This window comes from Drosophila ficusphila, unplaced genomic scaffold (genome assembly GCF_018152265.1).
Source record: "Drosophila ficusphila isolate 14025-0441.05 unplaced genomic scaffold, ASM1815226v1 contig_106, whole genome shotgun sequence".
Taxonomy (NCBI): domain Eukaryota; kingdom Metazoa; phylum Arthropoda; class Insecta; order Diptera; family Drosophilidae; genus Drosophila; species Drosophila ficusphila.
Window position 1 is genome coordinate 13,629,143 of NW_025063993.1, and position 20,703 is coordinate 13,649,845.

Here is a 20,703-nt window from a genome sequence, read left to right on the forward strand (position 1 = left end):
GTTCCCGTCTTTTCCGCTGATATTCTACGGCTTTGTAACCGCGCACTTGGCCCATTCTCCTCCGGACGGAATCATAAAAGTTAAGCGCCGGCCAGTGAGTGGCGAATGCTGTACAGTGGGCACACAATAGGGACAACGGCCCCTCCGCCGGCGAGTCAGTCGGTCAATGAGGAGCTCGAGATGAAAGTGAAAGTTAAGAGCCCTTAAAACTTTCTTTCTTTCTTTCCCGGTTTTTATGACTTATTGCGCTCTTGAAGGCGGCGATGGCGAACACTTTCAGAAAAATATGTCGGTTATGAGATGAAACTCTGAGTTCCGGTGAAGAGGAGCAACTTACCTTGTTTTGCAACAATAAGCTTGTACTTGAAAAGTATTTAAACACAGAAACATACGTTACTGCTAAACATTAAAATATAAAAGTCCTTTTATTTGCATAACTTTGGCTATTTAAGAGTCTGAAAATCTAATGTTTTAACCAATTCTGCATTTTATTTGTCAGCAAATATAAAATAGATCAAAAAATGAATATTTTTCTAACAAAATTAAAGTAAACATTTCTAAACCGCTGTTATGCTTTTATCAAAATATATGTTTTTTAATAGTTACCTCTTTTATTTTATTTTTTGTAGTAGTGTAGCACTGACAGCGAGAGATCCTGACCATGAGGTTTTATTGTTATTATTCTCGCTTCAGTTGTAGTTTTTGCTGTTGCTGTATTCTAGCTGTGCCTGGGCATAAATATAAATAGCAACTTAAAATTTGCCAGCCACACCGCAGCGGCCCCACAGAGCGTATGAGTAATGCGAATCGAAAGAAGCCTGTCAGGTGGTTTTTTTTCCCCCGCCACCTCAACCCACAATGAAAACCCCAAAGAAAACACCCACCAACTTTAGCATACAGATGGAAAATGAATGAGAATCAAGCGATGGAGGACTCCATCCAGCGGAGTGCAGCACATCCTGCGAAGGATAAACAACAAACAGCGCAAATACATTCATAACTACCCGGACTAAGAACAACATAAATGTTGATATGTGTCACATTATGCCATTCCAAGGAGAAGCCAGGACCAGGGAGCCCAATGCCCGCGGCTTCTGCCACGCGGCGTTATCCCAACACTGCCATAAATCTTGCACAGAGAGCCGGGGATATATCTTTGTACAATATTTGCTGACATGACAACCGAAAAACATACTCTCCTCTCGGCGCACAGAAGGTGATAATGACAGTTTAGGCATTCATTACACGTGTTGCTGATAAGGCGATGAGCCACCAGGTGGGTGGGTGGTTGGCTTCAAGGACCAACCACTCCTCCTCCTCCTTCCTTTCTGCTCCACAAACAAGGACAACAAACACAACCAGCAACAACAACACGAACGAACAACAACATTGACATGACGCCGCTGATAAAAGTCAACAATATAAATTAATAAAGCTGGCAGGCGCGAGCGGCGAGATGTCCCCAGGGATCCTGTTCAATGTCCTGCGTGTTTGCCATAATAATGTATTTCGTTCGGAATCAACAAGCCAAGACGTCGCTGGCCCAGGACCGCTCGCCAAAAATATACATTCATACATTTTAAAATATGCACATTATGGCCAGAAGTAAGCTGATATTTATGCTAATGAACCGACGACATTGGCCCCTGGACGAGGCCATTCATTTTCCCCAATTTCGACAGCCAGCCAAAGCAATTACTATAATTGCTCACTCACCCAGGCGCCCCAAGAAAAAGAAAGAAAGTAAGAAAAAAAAAAAAGAAAACCTACACACATCAATATTCATTTAATTCACATGCTGAAACTTTCTTTTTGTTTGACTTCCACAAAAGGGCACTTTTGGCGGGGGGATTGGCGAAAGTTTTGCCCCTCAAATCAGATATCAAAGCAACACGTGTTACAACACAAACACAGACAGCAGATCATCAAAGAACGCAGTTAATGAGACCGAGATGTTGCCACATTCCGGCCAAGAATGTAATTAAAATTTTTCACAATAACTTGCAGTCGTGCTGAAAAACGTGGATATTTTATTTGATTTTGTTTGTAATTTGCTGATTATATTTTCCCTTTTATCCTTGATTCTCAATCGTAATTAAATAACTTATGTAGAATTACTTTTTGCGATTAAAATATTTTTAGTTTCAATATATTTTTTTCTTGCCTCTCAATAGTAATAAAACGAAAAATATGATGTTAATAGGATGTAAAAAAAATCGTTCCATTTTAGAAAGACAAATTTATTATAAAAATATTACTTAAATTTAAAATTACAAAAACTATTTTCCTCTCAAAGTTTTGTTGACTACTGCATTTATTTTATTTACGATTCAATAAAGTTTTACAGCAAATAAAGCCAAGATGATGCCAAGAATGTAATTAAAATTTTTCTCAATATATGACACACTTGTACACAATCTGGCTAAAATCAATATTTGATTCGATTGACGCAACAACTTCTCTCGAGAGGCTTCCAATCATTTGTTGATTGCGGGCAGAAAAATCAACAGGAAGCGAAAGACTCGGGAAACTCGGAAAACTCTGGAAGCTGGAGCAGAACAAATCAGCGGAAAGTAAACATCATTAACATTTCAATATTGCGCCCCTTGCAAATCAGTTTGCTGATTTTTTACATTATTTATTCAGATTTTACGCCTGTTGCTGTCAATGCTCTTTTTTTGTTTGGGTTCACCTCCAGTTCGAAATTTGTTCACTTTTCACCTTGGCGCATTCATTAGGAGAATGACTTTAGCCTACATAAATTGTACACGTGCCACGCCCCCGTTGAATGTGGAAAAAAAAAGCGCAAGCACAAAGGAATTCCAATTTCAATTCCCTCGAACTGCTCAGCGAAAAAGCTTGTGCACTTGGCGTAAAATTTATCAGTAGCTAACTACCGAAGGGCAAAGAGTCAATGTCAAATTGTGTAGATCTTTTCTGGATAGTAAAGATAAAAATACAGATTTTTACCGAATAATAAGACAGCAAAGAAAAATATGTCTGCCTTTAATAATTATCATAAGCTATATTAAAAATAAATAAGCCGATATTAACACATTAATTAGAAGAATAGAGGTAACTTTTTCATTTTAAATATTTCAAAATCATGGCCAAAGTATGAATAAATATATTATATAAAAACGTATTATTCATGCTAAAGGCATAAAAATCTAATGGCACATAAATATAATTTGAAACAGCTTGAAAGGTATAATAGTATAATCGCACTTTTCATTATCATCCCGGGCTTTATTCTCCCAAATACGCGCCCAATTAAAACATAATTCATGGCCAAGAGCAGCTTAGTGCTCTTTATGCCCCGAATGGCTCCCCAGTGAGCGTTTGTAACTGCACAACAATAACTGGGCCAGAAATAAAAAGCTGCAGGATGGTGGAAAAAGAAAAAGAGATATAGAGAGTGGGCAACACAGAGGTAAGCAATGGCAAGTCGACTTTAATTTGTTTTTCGTGTGCTGCCATGGATGAGAACCGAAATGAACTCGCCGGAGGAGCTGCACATTTGCGGTCATAAAAAAATATCATAACTATATACGGTATATACGAGTATATCTATATATATATATCTGATGGTTGGAGGAGGGAGGGGTGGGGGAAAACATTTATGCGCATTGAAACGGAGCTGAGTAAAAATGTAAACAATTTTTTTTTCGGGGCCAGGAACATGTATGGCTTTTTATGAAGCCCCGGACGGGCCAAAAAGCAGGCCAATGGCCACTGGCAGTGGCTAACAAATGGCCCAATCCGGAACGGACTCCGGCAGACAAATGCACTGGGGTGCCACAAACAGACAGACAGAAAGACGGACGGGTGGACAGAAAGACCGACGGCACATGACCCACTGGCTGTGTGAAGCGGCATAACGAGGGCTTAAATAAGTAATATTACTCATACGCAGCGTTGGACGAGGCGATGCGATGCCAGCGATGCTATGCGATGCGATGCGATGCTCCTTCTGGAGCAGTATAAATCATAAAACCTGCACTCAGCGCGCATATTAAATCCTTCGGGCTAATGAACGCTGAAACTGATTGATGAAGCCGAGACGCTCGCCAACAAAACCCTTTTTTCCCTCCCAAACTTAAATATCCGTATCTTTGTATCTTTTGTAACTGTTGCTGTAACTTCAATTAATAACGAAGCGCGAAAAGTTTCACTTTGCCAGCCAGCAGCATTAACATTTTGCATTCATTCATTAGGACCCGAGCAAAGTTTACTGCGATGATAAATTGTAGAATTTTTGGAGAACACAACCTTGCTGGAGGCGGCGAGCGGGAAATCAAACTTCTTCACTAATTCATTTTCATTTAGCGCCGAAAGCGAGAATGAAAAAATATGCAACCCTTTTTTTGCGCAACTTCTAATCAAGATAAACAGGGCACAAAGCATTAAAGTATCAGCTAAATTATTTACTTAAAATTTAATATTATTATTGGAAATTATTATAAGTTTTGAATACCAAAAAAAAGAGTTTAGTGATTATAGAATGCTATTTGATTTTCTTTAAAATGTTTGTATTCTTGAAAAAACATTTTCGTTTTGATCAAAGCTTTGATTAGAAATATTTATATTAATTGTGGTTGCACTTGCAAAAAGGGCTTTTTAATTTAATTTTTACAAGGTTCACCCCCACGCACAATTTACTAAAATATTTTGCTTCTAGGAATTCCTTGAAATTGGAATTCCTTTGAAAGGTATCGAGCAGTCTTAGCCCTTCAGTCATATCATTGCCATTCGTCTTGTTTCCGTTTATGTTGTTTCTCTGGGGCTCGGGGACAGAACATAATTTGAATTATTAATTAGCTCGTAATTAGTCGGGTTGATGCTCGTTCGCCTCGTTTTTGTTCTTGCTCGTGTTCTGACCACGTCTTGCGGCCATAATTTTAATACCCGTCCCACGGAGCCTTTGATCTTGCCGAGGGATTCTACGTCTTTTGATTACCTAATTCATTTACCTCTTTCACCCGACACCAGAACAACCGACAACTTTTTTTTGCTGTAGCCTTGCATTTTACATAGAAATTTATCGGGCAAAAAATAACTCATTATGTGTCAAAAGCAGACTCCCGACCGCGGCGAATCCCCCTTGACCCAATTAAGAGAGGAACTCAAATCTGAAAGTTTTGCTTTATGCTCGCCCACTCGTTTCGCTTTCGTTGGAAAAGCCCCCTAGAAAACCCCCTTGGAAAACCCATCCAAAAAGGGCCAACAACCGCGACTGTCCGCGCAATTAAGGCAACTGTTGTACAGTGGCTTATCAAGTGAAGCTCAAAACTCAAGAGGGACACCCGGTTTTTGTCAGATGGAAGTGGAGAATTCGCGTATCCCTCGAATGATCCTCGGCGCAAACCCAAACTCAAACAACATGAAATGACAGTTTTATTTATTTTTCAGCGCTGTGCTTAAAATAGTCAAAAAGTTTTAATGACTTTACGCTGGCTAAACGACAGCGCGCCACATTTCCCCGATATCCGCTCATCCCCCACAAAAAAAAAAAAAACAGCCAACTCAAGTGGGGAAATAAAAAACGAATTCATAAAATTAAGTCACAATCTTGAACATTGTGGCATAAAAAGTCGCAAGCGGCGAACATAAAAAAATTGTATACAAATTAAATGTGAATTTGCACAAAACCAGTTGTTAAATGTCAATTCGAATTTTCATAGAATTTTGATAAGCGCCACGAAGGAGGAAGTGTCGGAGGAAAACTCTCTTAGTTTTGCTAACACAAAATCCGAAAATGGCATAAAATTACGTCAATAAAAAAAAGGTAAGCGACAACAGCTCGCATTTATATGCATACACGAGGCGGAAATGAGGGGTCCGCTCACCTCTCTATTTGCATGTAAGTATATTTATAAGTATGCAGACGAGGGGAGGGGAGGCAGGACCCCTTGGCATTTTATCGAGCAAACTTTTCGACATATAATTCACACCAGCTGCTAATTTAAGCGCCCGAATTAATGACTCGGGCATAAAATTCTATGACTTTAGACGGGGTCGCAGGGTCCTCGTAAATTTTCCTGCTCAAACACGCGACCAGGATATGGTCAAAAGTCGGATGGAGTCAATTGGGGGGGATCAGCCAGATTCAGTCATAAAAACCCTTATAAATTATAGCCTGCCAGAGCAGCCAGTGATTTGATTACATTCAGTGGGTTAAGGCGGTGTTTGATTTTAACTTGATTAATAATGGCCAAGGTTATCAGAAAAATTAGGGGTTTAATTAAAAGCTTGTTAAGACAAAGAAAAAATATTTTAAACATTTTTTTTTATTGATTGAATTATAAGTTTTGTAACTACTCCTCCTCGAGTTATACAATCATCACCAGTATTTCAAATTTTCCCAATTGCTGCAACAAAAAGTTAACTTGCGATAACCAGTGTCAAACTGGCGCAAAGTTTTCCCAAAACCACGTTAAGCAACTTCTGTCCCCAACACAATCCAAACACTTCAGTAAAATATTATTTGGTTTCCTTTAAGCCTCATTTCAGTGACCAAGTTTTTATGCCTTCGCTTAGCCTTCGAGCCAGAAACTTTCAAATGCCGCAAAATATTTAAACTTTCCCCAATTATAAGTTCAATTATACGCCCCGAACTCGGCTCTCGCTGGCCCTTTTTCGTTTGAGCTAACAACAAGAACTGTTTAATTTCGGTCAAAACATTTGCTCTACTTTATGGTATTATAAAAGAGCAAAGCAGAAACGAACGAATTTGTATTTTCACGCTGGCCCTTTGCTCTTCGCTTGGCAACAGTGTTGAACATGGCCAATTTGCTGCGGACAGAGGACCCCGGGCTCCTTCCGCCCACAAAATTCCCTTTCGGCCAGCGGAACTTTGACGTTTGCCTTGTCAAAGTTTTGAAGCTGCCGCCGCACTCGTAGTGACAATCTATAAATATATATAGTACGATCCCTCTGGGTTAGGGTATGATTAAATCAGAGCCGCACAAACTGCATTAAAAAGTTATGGAAAAAATTTGTAAACAAGACAAAACCCAGTTGATGAAACTGAACTACTTCTTATGTTTTTGTTGTGCATGATTTGTTGCCCAAATACTGTAGTTTGTCTTTTAGTTTTTCGACTTAGTTGGGCATTTTTACAGAAAATTTTTAGAATAGCGAAAAAAAATTGGTACGCAAATAAAATGCAAATGAAATTTGTGCTAATAAAATTCAGTTGCAAACTTTCGGCAATGGCATACGAAAATATTGCTCGCTGGCGACAGGCGCGGAATGCGATATTTACACAGTTCCGTGGACACACTCACACACACACACACTTGCACACACGAACGCACGAGGACATTCGCACCCACACAATGGCATATCCGTGAACATGTGCTGCTGACCTGGTGTTGCATAAATTAAGGCGACCGCAATGCATCGCATTTGACATTTGAACCGCTCGACCGCCACAAAATTGGCAACTGCCATCCGCAGATGGTTTCGCCATTCAACATTTTACCAGTTTTCCGCTTTTAGTTTTCCAGTTGCCATTTACCGTTGCGTTTTAACCCGTGCCTAAGTGAATTTTCGCACTGCAATTGACGCCCGCACACACACACATCACGCATACGCCGTGTGCAACTCGTGGGTTAATTGCGGCCGCTTAAACGATTCAGCGCGTTGAATGTTCCATGAGGTCCTCAATCACCATGCTCTGCGCTAACTGGAACTGATGCCAAACATTTCATTAGCGGACAAGGCCCAATTCCGAAAATAAAGTACATTTTTGGGTTACTAATTGGTGGAGCTTGGCTTTGTACCGCTTAAATGCACCCGTTGTTTATTTACTCAATGGTTTTATCTTCGCATAAAAAGCATTGGCAATTGATAGTTAGTGAATAAATAAATAAATAAATACACTTTCAAACTAAATAACTACGAAATACGAAGTTTTCTGAAATTCTTGTTTTATTTATATCAAAAAGTTGTAAACGCCTTAATTTTATATCCAAGAACCAAAACCTAGAGAAAACAATAAAGCATATTTAAGCGTGCCCCAGGGTGTTGTAAGTTAAAAAACTTTTCCCTAAAAGCGGTTTAAGAATGGCACCGTTTGCTAAATAAATTATTCAAATAGAAAGCTATAAACTTTTAAATCTATTTAGCTTCTAACACGTTCTGGTTCAATTACGTAAGCAGGCTTAGTTAAATCTCAAAACTCAAATCAACATCAACGGAGTTAAAGTCCTAAACTAGTTGGCACTCAAGGAATATCCCACACCGCCTCATTACCCGTAGTCCATCTTTGATCCATCTGAGAGACAGATTAGGCAAACTTTATGCCCCCGGCCATTCGAATAGCTGCTTGACCCAATGGCCGGGCCCATTAAAAATCTCTTGGGTGGCAGAGGACGGGTCTCGGCCCTCGAGCATCGAGCACCGAGCGCCATTATGTCCATGTCAACGTATCTGAAGGGGGCACTTGCCGGCACCCTCGGTGCTGCAAAGTCCTGAAAGTCCTGGGCTGGTTTTCAACATCAGCTTTGGCATCGGCAACGGCAACGGCAAAGGCAACGCCATCATTCTCATCTCGAATCCGCATTAATTTACGCTCATTGTGCGAGTGGCGCGTTGGGCGCCAGTATCTTCGACAGTGCTCCTATGTTTCGCCCCGCTTTGTTTTGCATTGTCACGCAAAGTGTTGCTTACAGTTCCCCTTTCCTCCCTTTCCTTCCCTTCCTCCTGATTTCGGATCTGATCCTGCCGCCTGTCGTCCTGCTCCTGGTCCCCCATCAATCCACCGCTCCGATGGTTTCGCGCATCAACAAGGCATAATAAGGAGGGCACGCTTACCCACTTGGCTAAGACAAAAGGAGCCTCAGTGTTTGCTTCTGTTACTCGTATCAAACGCACCCCGCTTCCTCTAATATCCTGTACTTAAAAAAATTAGGAGAAAACTCCAAAATCGATAATTATAAACTAAGGTATGGAAATATTACTATTAACTACCAAACTTATATTTAACAAAGAACGTATACGTTTTAAAACCCCTTAAAATTTTTTAAGATTTAGTCTATAGAACTTTAATAACTTTACTGAAAAACAAATTCCAAAAAAGCCAACGAAATGTTTATTCTTATATTAATTATTATTCACTCATTTCACAAAGAAAACTGGGCAAATTAAATGATATACTACTACTACTTTTCAATAAAAAGTCCAATTAATTGTTAATTAACTTTTTTAATCGTGAATCTCTATACAATTGTGTCATTTTAATCAAACAAATATTGAATTGTTTGCTTTATTGCGCAAAAACAGAAATAATAATTAACTTTTATAATTAAATAATTTTTTATCAATATATCTTTAATTATTGAAATGGTTAAGTGACGAGGAGTGACATTTGCTGTCTATTATACCATATTTTTTCTCTGTGCACTTAACTTGTCGTCCCGCGTTTGGTGAGGCATTTGCACCCAGCTTGACTTTTTTAATATCCCTGATATTTGCGCCTGTTATCATTCGATGGATGCGATGCCGCCTGTGGGCCTCCTGCTGTTTCTAGTTGTTAGCCAGCCCCACCCACTAGTTACCCCCTAAACCATCCCCTCCCCCCTCCCACTACCCTTCCCCCCTTCGTACCATGCTTCCCTCTGCTCTTGTTATTCATGTCGTCATTTCCTATTGTCGTCGTCGCTGTAATTGTTGTTGCCATTCTGGTTTCAGCCGTCGTCCTACATGCGCGCCCAGCAACTTGTTTTCATTTTACGCTTGCCTGCCGCTTTTCAGCCGCTTCCCCTCCTTCCCTCCCCTTTTTCCCTGCCCCCAAAGTCTAGTGCCACGCCCCTAGCACCAGCCCCTCTAAGCAGCCCACCAGCTGTCGTTGTCATTTTGTACAATTTTGCGCTCTGATTTTTAAATATAATCCAAAAGCAACGCTACTGCTGCTGGTTCGTATCTGCATCTGTACACAAGAAATAAATTTCAAGAAATCTTCAACTGCATTTAAATACACTTTGCCTTATCTTATACCAAACATTTTGCCTATTTATATTCAAATTTCTTTTTTGTTGCCTTTTTTGTGATGGCAAGACCTTTTTTATCACAACCCAAGCCTATTTTATAGATAAGAAACAAGGTTAGTTTGAAGCTTGTCTATATGTTTGAATTTTTAATGGGAAAAGACACATTCTATTGCTTTTAACTTTTAATAAGTCAGAGAGGCATATTCCTAAAACATTATGACGATTCGATTTGAAAGTCTGTATATAATATTAAAACAAAAATCTGATATCATATAATATGTAGTGAATTTCGAAAGAATTTCCTTAGGGATTTACTATTAATTTCACAGCACTTCTTTCAATGTATTCAACTGTGAATTGTTGGGTGGCCCAAGTCACGCGATATCGCGAAATCCGCTTTAGCGGAAATCTAATTGCACATCATCTCTCTCCCGCTTTCCACCCCGATTTTCCTCGCTTTCCCGATTCTCCCTCTTTGCCTTTTGGGATGCTGGCTGTGGCCGTAGGCTGATTTTAACATAATGCTTTTTTAAATGCAAAGTTACAAACACTCGCTTGTTGCCCGCTTCGGCCCCTAAGCGAACCCCGCCCCCTGTCCACCCCAGCCGCCCTGCCACGCCCCTACCCCACTGGCCCCGCCCCCTCTCCTGTGTATTAGCACATTTTATGGCAGCGTCCTCAGCCAACAGCCAGCATGGCATTAGCATAAAGCAGACACAAAAGGCGAAAAGGAATAAAATAAAACAAGTTGGCATTATTTCTGCTCTTTATCGGGCTCGAATTTTTGATACCCCTTCCAGCACATTTTCTTGAACTAAAATCTCATTATTAATTTTGTAGTTTATTTATCCTCGCTTGTAATTGTAGCACAGCATAAATATTTAAAAGCAAGGAGAATCGAGCTGAAGTCTAATTGGATTATCGTTCATGTGCGAGTAAGACTTCCTTGATGACATCATCATCGTCGTTAATTGAGAAAACTTGAGTTTGCAAATTTGGCAAATTACTGCTTAAGCTTTGACAGAATTTTAATGCTTTGCGAACAGCATTAAATAATAAAGAGCTTAAGATAAGATTCAAATGGTATTTAATTTCCTTTCTAAGGACATTAAAAAAATGCTTGAAATACTTTTTATTCGGTTAAAACTAATTGCTAAAAAAAAACATCTAATTTTTTTAAATTGAAACCATAATTAGGCTGATTAATCCCCCTCTTTTGCAATTTCCACGGTATTAATGCCCTTTTACAGCACACAAAGATATATATATTTATAAATTAATTTGCGGTTCTGTTGACATTTGACTTTCCTCATGTGGCCAGTCTTCTTTTAATTAATGTAAATATTTTGGCTACTCTGGGCACACATTCGCGATGTGAAGGTTCTGATGTTAATGCATTTTAGCCAATGTTTGGCCATAATCAAATTGCAGCCAATGGTGCGATCGACATTATTGACAAGACATTTCCATTTCCATTTCGATTCATATTTGGCGTATTTCGAATAAACATTTGCCCGGCCAAAACCGAAACGAAAACTAAATTTTAATTAACTCCCGTCAGAAAGAGGGAAAATGCAAAGTGGTTAGCCGGGGAAATAGTTTTCCAACATGTCGACCAGGTGTGTGTCAATAAATCGAGTACACATTTGCCACCCGGAACGAACCGCAAACAAATTCTCGGTGTTGCAGCTTAGTGAGTCATCAGTTTCACACTGATTTTCGCAATTACTTTTGGCAAAAAGTTACCAACTAATTTGGTTTCGGCGCTAGTTCTATGCAATTCAAACCCCCTACCTAAAAGCCACGGATTTTCCACTCGTTTTTCCGCCATTTTCCTTTTGCCGGCCGGCAACGCGGCGTATAAGCAATATTCGCGCAAATTGAGCATTTGATTTGACTGACAAACGCTGCTGCCGCCAACTGCCTTTGACAGCAGGCATCAAGCTCGAGAGCAATCGAATAAGGAATAGCAGAGCAGAGCAGTAGATGGAAATCGGCGAAGGGAAGCCGGAGTAAAAGCTGAATAAAAGAGGCGAAAAAAAAGGCTTCAATGTGACACTCTTTTTTTCCTGCTCAACGCCATTTCCATTTACGTTGTTTACATTTTGCGAAGGCGTGTTTTTTGCTGCCAAAAGGCAAACGACACCCGCCGCTCGATGGGATGCGATGCGGGTCATGAAATGGCCATGGCCATGTCGCATAGGTGGGCCTAGACAATGCACAGCGAGAAAATCCCAGGCACACTGTATGATTCGCGGGAGATAACGTCAGATGGCGACTTAGCCCACCTGCATGGCTGGCTTAAACCAATCATGGAATCTGACTTAGTCCGGAAAGACTCTTAAATTAAGTTTTCACGGACCGATTCGTTTGATAGATACGATATCCGTGCACTTACAAAAAGAGGAAGTTTAAGAAACTTAATAATATTTATTTTATTTTCAATCTGTACTATTACATGGTAAGGTTTTAAGTTTAAGAAAAATCCCTCGAAAAAAATATATACCATGAATTATAATCTACTTTTTATATTTATTTAAAGAACATTATCTAGTCATATAAATGAATATATTAATAATTCAATGTAATGTTTTGTAGGTAAGATCTTTAATTTTAAACATTCGAAAGAAAAGTTATTTTTTAAAGGAAAGCTATATTATTTATTTAGGAAAATTTGTGTAAGGGAATTGAATACTTCCTTGGGGTTTTTCCAGTGGAGTTGACGTTAACTGTGACACCAGCGATAACCGAAGTTTAGCTTGTTTTGTGCCCAACCCGGCAGCATCGAGAGAGTTGCGTGTTTATTTTTTTTCACCTCAAACCCACTCCCATTTTCTTGTCTTTTTTGTCACTTTCAGCCATCAGTGGGTAGATAAGTGGGTGGATAAGTGGGTGGTTGGGTGGAGCAAACCCCTAAAAAAGGGGGAATGGGAGTGTATTAAAGAAACATCTGGCAGGTCGCCCCTTTCCTGCCCAAGGCAACGCCTTTTTCCTGATTCTGCTTAAATTTAATTTAAAGGCTCTGGCTGGACAAACAACTGCAAACATAATCAGGGGCGTTGGCCCTATTTATGGGCGTGGCTGCAGCAGCATTGACACAGCATTGGGTATCAGAAATTAGCGTGACCGAGCCTTAATTGTGGGCCAAGGAGGTTCGGGGCACAAAGGCGGCTTTTGTTGGCCAACTTGTGCTACGAAACCCGCTCGAGATTTAGTGCAAACAGGCAGCAAGTCAGGGAACAGTCGGAAGTTTGTTCAGTCCACTCGAATATTCGGAAGGGGGCACCAAGGGGTTAAGGCCTTTGTTGAACCCACTGCTCGCGGCAGGACCTTTGTCAGATTTAAACACTTTCGGACACTTGAGTTTGGCCCCGTTATTGAGACTTCGCTTTAAATTAACATAATTTCTACTTTTCTATTTTGTACTCTTTTTTTTCCTTTTTTTTTTTTAAGGCGTAGACCCTTCGATTGTAATAGAAAGTAATGCGCTTTGTGCCCCGACCCGATGATGATTATTATAAGTTTCGTTTTGGCCGGCCTTTTTATTGCTCAACCTGGGTCCGTCCATTAACCGAAATGAGTGCAATTCAAAATAATATTAGAGGACCCAACTGGGATGACACTTTCGCCCGAAAACCAGAAACTTTTCCTCCCAGCAGGACATTGCCGCTGATTGTTTTGCAAAGATTCCGATTCTGATTCGGATTCTGATTCGCACCCGGGATTTTGGGGGCTCCGTATGGGGATTCGTTCGTCGGCAACTTTGGCCGGCCAAAAATCATAAATCTTTTTAATTTCATTGATCAACTTTGGCCGGCTAAAACTTTTGCTGGGCCCCAAGGAAAGTTTCGCACTCGACTCCCTCAGGACATATTTTGTCCGACATTTAAATCGATGGCAGATAAATATTAAACTTAAATTTCCAATTCATTGCTGCAAAATTATGTGTTGCTCGAGTTTGCCGTTTTTTTTTTTTCGCTTGACGGAGCAGCCATATAAAATCATATTTAATGGGGAACAACATTTTCGATGACCGCAGGGGGGGGACAGGAAAACAAGGCGGAACCGGAAAATAAATAAATGCCATCGAATGAACAAAGAAGGGACGACAATTGGGTATAGTTGTGGCTCCCACGGTCCAGATAAGGAAGCTTATAAATTGAAACAAAATGGACAGTGATTGGAAAAATAAATGGGGCATACTGTCTAGCACAAAAAGGAAACCCATCGCCGGTTAGTTATGAAGTTAAAGTAAGTGCGGAAAAATAAGGTTAAATAATTCAACCTTGGTAACGTAGTCCTATATTTATTCAAATAATTTTCTGGTTTTATAAAATAACAAAAGCACCTTTTGAACTGAAATTAATCAACAGGAAAAAGTATCGTCTAACTGCTCAAATGCCGAATTAATTTACTGATTTTAAAAATTAATATCACTTCTATAATTACGTTTTTTTTCAAACAAAATCTGACTGCCTTAAAATTCTTTTTAATCTCAAGAGAATAAAGATCTTTTTCCTTCTTTAAAAAGGCAAGGGTCAACTTTTAATGAGCCTGCCTTATGCCGTCCGGAAAACTCTGATTTCCCAGCTCATGTCCTTTGCAGCACGATTTCCACTGCTTACATATACCCACTCGTTAATAACTTTGCATGTTGTTCCATAACAGCATCCTCGGTGTTTTCTGTAAATAACTTCTGAGAAAATGTTTGCGCAGTATGCAAAACTTTTCGATTGTGGCAAACGCTCCTTGAGCTCGGCACACGTGCATTGCGGAATTGATTTAAGAACTTCATAAATGGGTCAGAAATAAGTAATGAGAATCGCTGATTTTCTTTTGAAGTGCCTCAACGGAAACTATTGACAGCTGGAATATGGTGCTCAAAAAGCGGAAGGCAGCAGTTCAATCCAGTGGATGCGATTCAAAAGGACAGTATCGCAATCCTTCCTTTCAAAAGGGATTTAATATATACAATATTCACAATGAGAATGCCTCGTCGAAAGGCATTTCTTTGCTGCCCTTTGCGAATCTCCTTTTGGCTCATTTAAGAAATATTTAATTTCGAGAAAATGAATTATAAATGCAATTTGCAGTCAGCTATATTTCTTGTTTTTGCCGGCGCCTCGCTTATGATGCGTCTTTGTCCTCTTCCATCGAAGGACGGTTCTGGGCACAGAATTAATTAAGGCGCTGAAAGTTGATTTCAGGCTTAGATGGGGAATGCGGATCCGGAAGCCCTTGTGCCAATGCGACCACAACTGACCCAGTTGTTTAATTGAATTGAAGCCATAAACACTTTGAGCAGAACGACCACGGCCACAGAAAGCGCCAGTGAGCGGGTCTGGAATGAAAAATGGCCACGGCCAGGAGCACTCTCTAAATAACTTTAATTAGTAGTGCGAATGTGGCCATCAATCACCTTTGCCATTGCTCGACTGCGTGCGAGCGAGAGCGCCGCCGGAAACGGAAATGGGAAGCGGAAACGCCAGCGGAAGCCACGTGGCCATTGCTAAGCATTTTGACAGCTGTGCCTGTCGCTTATGCAACACACAGCACACACACTCGTGCACTGCACGAAAATGTCACAAGCTTAAGTGTGTGTAATTGATAGATTGAAGATATGCATGTGAAAGGGATTTTGATTTGTGCATAAAAAAATTGGATTTTACAATATATAATATTCGAATATGAATTGAAAATATGGTTTAGAATTTTAACTACTTTAGATGATAAAGCGTTTCAATTTATGTTGATTTATATATACATTGTTTACTTAGAAAAGCTCACATTGCAATCTCAAATTAGTTTCATTTTATTAAATGGATTTTTAATCTTTTTTCTCTAATATGTCGTGGAATTTTATTCGATATCTTTCAACTTAACGTAAAGGATGTTAAGTAAATAAAAAATTAAGACATTTTGCAGTGATTTAATCCGTTTAAGTAGACCCACTAGATTTTTCTATAGTAAAATTAATTGAACTATATTTTGTATTTCACAATAAAACATTCATGTCCTACTTCCCCTTTTTAACAGCATAATCTTTGTTTCATAATATTTCCCCGTGTATCCATGTATGTATAAAAAAAATTAAAGAAATTCAAGAAAGCGAGAAATTAATCAAATTGCAAATTTCATCAGCGTGGCGAAAAAGCTAGTGCAGATGTGGCGAGCGGAGGAGCTGGCGTTTTCAGCGACTGCCAGGCAAAGTTGTTGACATCTTCTGAGCCAACACGTACCGCCAGCACCAACAAAAATACACAAAAAGTAGTAAACACTTGACGGGAGCAGCAGAAACAACACAAACAAACAGCCACTACTGCCAAAGAGAAGGAAAGACCGGAGCAACAGCAAATGTTTGCTTAAAAATGATGCGAGCCTCACGAGAAGAGGAGTTTTCGGGATGGGATAGGATGGGATGGAATGGGATGAGATGGCTTTTGGATGGTTTTTGGACGGGGCGTATGCTTCTTCTGCTCCTGACAGATGCAAGACGCGTTGACAGTGACAAAGACAATGATGACGATGATGGTTATGTTGGGGATCGTGATGGTGACGGCGACGACGACGGGGGGATATGGGAACATGGCGGTGGAGGCCAGCATTCGGCATAATCCTGCTGACAAAATGTCATTACACCATCTACATAGTTGAAGTTGCCTTTTGAAGTTTTTCAAGCAGCGGGGGCATTGCAAGCTTAAATAAATAAATACGCTTCCCGCTGACAGCAAAAGTTGTTACGAATTGGATGTCCTGAGGGTTGAGCATTTCCATATTAACTAAAGATAAATTTTCTAGAAATATTTGCGCAATTACATTCATTTTTTGGTAACTCAGGCCATGGAGTTACTTGTTAAGATGGTATTAACTAGTTATATTAGTAACTTCCTTCTAATGTTGCTGTATTTGTAATTCTGAGGAGATTTACTTAAAATTGAAGTTTCAAATACTTTATGTACTTAATTACTTAAAAAACTATTTCAAAGGTAATAAATAGTCACCAATATATTTTTCAAGATTTAAACAATTTTACTCTTACACTTTTAATTAATCAAAACATAACATTTTCATGATAAAAAAGTTGATACATCCTTTCCGAATTTATAAGACATTAATCAATTTTCAAAACCCCATAAAAGAACTGGAGTAGAATACAAATAAAGTTTATAAATTTAAAGAGCTTGTTTTAAATGAAATGTATTCGTAACTCGCATCCTGTTTGCTTACCTCCGAATTTCCGTGGTAGTCCTTGTTCCGGAGTCTGTTTCGGCTACTGTTATTCCACTTTTCCCAAGAATCGGCAGTCACGCGAGTGTCCCAGTCATTGACAAATGGCCAGGGAGCTGGCTGCCATTGTTTTATTTTTATTTTATTTTATTTCTCTATGTTTCCCGAGCACTTTTCAGCGTTTTTCCCCCGCATCCACGCGAATTGGCCTAGTTTGTCTAGTATTTGGTGTTGTTTTTCGTTTTTAGTTTTCCGTGTGTTTTTCGTAGGCCTAAGCCGACTGCAGTTTTGAGTTACTTGGCACTTGTCTAATGCTTTTGTCTGATTTTCTCATGCTTTTCTTTTGCTTTTCTTATGCTTTTTCATGCTTTTTTGCCAGACGGGCGACGTTGTGTCTTCGCTTGCACTTGAGAAACCGTTATCTGGGTGGTGTGCAAGTGTGCGAAAGTGTGTGTGTTTTTGTGTGGTTGAATTAGCGAGTGAGACACGAACTTTTGACCCCGTTTCGACAATAACAACACGAGAAGAGCAGAGGAGGCTTGGCTTCTATTCTCCGGCTTTTTTTTCAACCGCTGACCGGCTTTTTGGCTTTTAACACGGAATGCGTTTACTGTTATGTCTGCTACTGTTTTCGGTTTACTACGGATTGTTTGATTTAAAGGCTATTTTTCGAGTGGCTTTCCTTTTATTGATTTGGCATGGTTTTATTACCAAAACAAACATGAAAGTCAGCCATTTTTGGTTTTATTTATGTCTATCATCAGCTGTCACTTTCACGCAAAACCTTATTTTTCTCTTAAAATGAATGGATTTACCGTTAGGTTATTTTCAAGCACTTTTCACTATTTTTGTTTTTAACAATAAATACTTCTGCAGATACATCTAGGGATTGTTTGCATTTATCGTTTTCCAGATTATTTATTGATTCGGCAGGGCGTTATTGACCGAAAAGTAATAAATTGTAGGCTTTTTTTCGCTTGTTTTTTATAGCCAATCAGTTCATAAACTCGAACTACTTTCCTCTCTGTTCCTCCCAAAAAGAGCGGATTTGCCGCAAGGGTTCTAAGCACTTTTCACTATTATAGCTCAAGTTTTTGGTTGGGGTTTTGCGCACGTTTTACGTAGCTTGCGGAAAACGGATAAAACATCCGTTAGCATGACGTTTTTGCTCCGCCTCACGAACTGAACTTAAGCGAAAACTGTGAAAATACGCGAAAAAGCCAGCATCTCAGCTCAGCTGTGATTGCGGTACTTTCGCTCTCGGGCTCTCTCTTTGGCGCCATCTAAAAAAATCCGTTCTCCACGTGGCCAGCGAACAGCTGTTGCCGCAGATGTTCCACTGAGCATGCGCAAAGGGAGCTCTTTTGGAATACAGGGAAATTATAAAGCTCCATTACTGGAAAAACTCTTGGCTGAGAACAGATTATCTTAACCATAAATATGTTTAACCAACACATCACCCAAAACTTTTGTACTACACCAATATGGAAACCAAAAGTTGGCGCGAAAGTCAACACTTTGCACATAAAGACATCTTTCCGCTTGGTTAACTTTTGGGGCCAACAAACTTTTCGCATTACCAAAAAGCCCACATTTTTTAACCCACATTTGGCATCAATTTAACCATTACATAGGGTTAAAGGACCTCTGTCGCTCACAAAAAATGTTCAAACTTTTTTACGCACTTGTGGAATTTGAAAATAATTTACCGAAGTTTAAAAAGGTTTGCAAAAACCGAAGAAAACCTACCACTAGTCTCAAAACAATCGGTTTTTTGTCATTAATTTTTTTTTAATTTTAGTTACGTTTTATATGTTAATTAATTACAAAACCCTAATGCATAAAAATGCAATAAAACGTCGAAACCCGCGTGCGCTCAAAGGGATTTGGTTCAGCAACAATGTCCGTCGTGACCGCTGTGGTTGTGCGAGTGGCCATGTCCGCTGGCTCGGTAGGCAACCTTGCCTTCTTCGTCGCCCGACTGCTTCGAAGCCTTGGCCTGATCCTCGTCGGCAAACTCGCTGAGGTCGCGTCGCATGGCATAGGCATCCTCGCCATCGGCATAGTATTTCGGCTCAACCTCGATGATCTTGAACTTGAGGGCGTTCGTGTAGAGGTTCAAGGCAGCCCGATTGCTCTTTCTAACATGCAGCGAGACGTACTGAGCATTAAAGCACTCTACCATGGCCTGCGAGGCCTGATTCATGAGTTTCTGCGCCAGACCCAATCGCCGATAGGAACGCTTTACCGCCAGCGAGGTGATGTGCCCATGACGACTCTCTTCGTTCGGTTCCGGTTCCTCCATTTTGGCCAGGACATAGCCCACAATGCTGCCCTTATCGTCCTCGGCGACATAGCTAAGCTGCGGCCAGGTGAGACCATGGTAGAAGTAGTACTTCATCTGGTAGTTCTCGGGCAGGCAAAGCAGATTGCAGTGCTGCATGGTCATCAAGTCCTCCGGTTTGGCGCAGCGGATGTTCATGGTGGTGGGTTATCCTTTAGGTTTACTGACTTATAACAAACTAGTCTCGACGAGCTTTCCTGGCTCTACCGTGCTGCTGCGGCTGTTGATTCTGGTGATCCCAAGCGAGTGGCTGCTGCTCCTCCGGCTCCTCTTGACCCAAAAGTTCACGAACCAGACGAAATTTCGATAGAAACGCCTTCCAGATGAGAAACCAGCCTGCAATGGGAGTACAATTTCCGTATTAGTTGTGACTCAGGCTATTGAAACTCGACTCAAAGATAGCGTGATCGTCTGCGGGTGCCTGCTTACCCAACAAAATAATTGCTGCGACGATACTAACAGAGGCTAATATGGTGAAAATGAAAACCAAGCCCGTTTGCAGGGACATTCTAACGGGGTAACTCAAAATCGGAAAACTATTAACATTTAACTACAAAAGAAATTATAAAAAAATACATTAAAACTACTTTCAGAAGGTAAGATTGTAACTTGGACACCAAATAAATGTTGGTTGATTTTTTTTGTTGCTGACTATCACAATAAAAAACAGCTGTCATACGAGTGTGGCCGTTTCACAGCACTGACAAATACCAGGGCTGCACTACTGTAATATGTAAAATTGGTAAAGGAATTATTAAAACATAAAACAATCCTTAATAACTGCTAAAAGGGTTTTAATAAACTTTAACAAAACAAATACACTTTACTTTAGCTTTACTAAGATTGCAAGCTTTTAGCTTTTCAAACTTTTGTTGCCACCAAAAACCACATGGGGTTAGAAAATCAGCTAGGTAATCTGCAGAAACTGCCCTTATTGTCATGTGTTCGACAAGCACTTTTTTACAACATGCTGAATTTACATATTGTCCCGCATTCGGATTAGTTTTAATTAATAACCACCTTGCTGTTGAACTGAATAATATTCGCGAAGCAAGCACACTTCTTGCACACTTATACACCGGCACCAGTATAACCAGCTCCGTAAAAGGAAAATATACCAAAAGTCACAATTCGAAT

At 40.0% G+C, this 20,703-nt stretch overlaps 3 protein-coding genes across 6 annotated transcripts in view; all 3 read right to left on the reverse strand.

Annotated features, from left to right (window-relative positions):
* Positions 1–18,391, reverse strand: part of LOC108087536 (kin of IRRE-like protein 3) — a 108,173-nt gene extending 89,782 nt beyond the window's left edge. For all 4 annotated transcript variants that reach the window (XM_043209268.1, XM_043209262.1, XM_017184943.2 and 1 more), the window contains exon 1: positions 17,223–18,391. The gene's annotated coding sequence lies outside the window, so the exon portion shown is untranslated. The remainder of the gene's footprint in view (positions 1–17,222) is intronic.
* A 601-nt stretch (positions 18,392–18,992) lies between these two features.
* Positions 18,993–19,704, reverse strand: LOC108087579 (N-alpha-acetyltransferase daf-31). Its single transcript, XM_017185011.2, has one exon. The coding sequence runs from the start codon at positions 19,702–19,704 to the stop codon at positions 19,114–19,116; it is 591 nt and encodes a 196-aa protein (XP_017040500.1). The 3' UTR covers positions 18,993–19,113.
* A 40-nt stretch (positions 19,705–19,744) lies between these two features.
* Positions 19,745–20,663, reverse strand: LOC108087580 (small integral membrane protein 13). Its single transcript, XM_017185012.2, has 3 exons — positions 20,587–20,663; positions 19,996–20,116; positions 19,745–19,902 (listed from the first exon to the last, which is right to left on the reverse strand). Exons 2-3 carry the CDS (start codon positions 20,072–20,074, stop codon positions 19,745–19,747), a joined length of 237 nt encoding a protein of 78 aa, XP_017040501.1. The 5' UTR covers positions 20,075–20,116; positions 20,587–20,663.
* Between the last annotated feature and the right edge of the window lie 40 nt (positions 20,664–20,703).

Coding starts and splice junctions, on each gene's coding strand:
- LOC108087579 (XM_017185011.2), bottom strand. CDS start 19,704: ATGAACATCCGCTGCGCCAAACCGGAGGACTTGATGACCATGCAGCAC.
- LOC108087580 (XM_017185012.2), bottom strand. CDS start 20,074: ATGTCCCTGCAAACGGGCTTGGTTTTCATTTTCACCATATTAGCCTCT. Junction 19,903..19,995: donor CGCAGCAATTATTTTGTTGG/GTAAGCAGGCAC, acceptor CTCCCATTGCAG/GCTGGTTTCTCATCTGGAAG.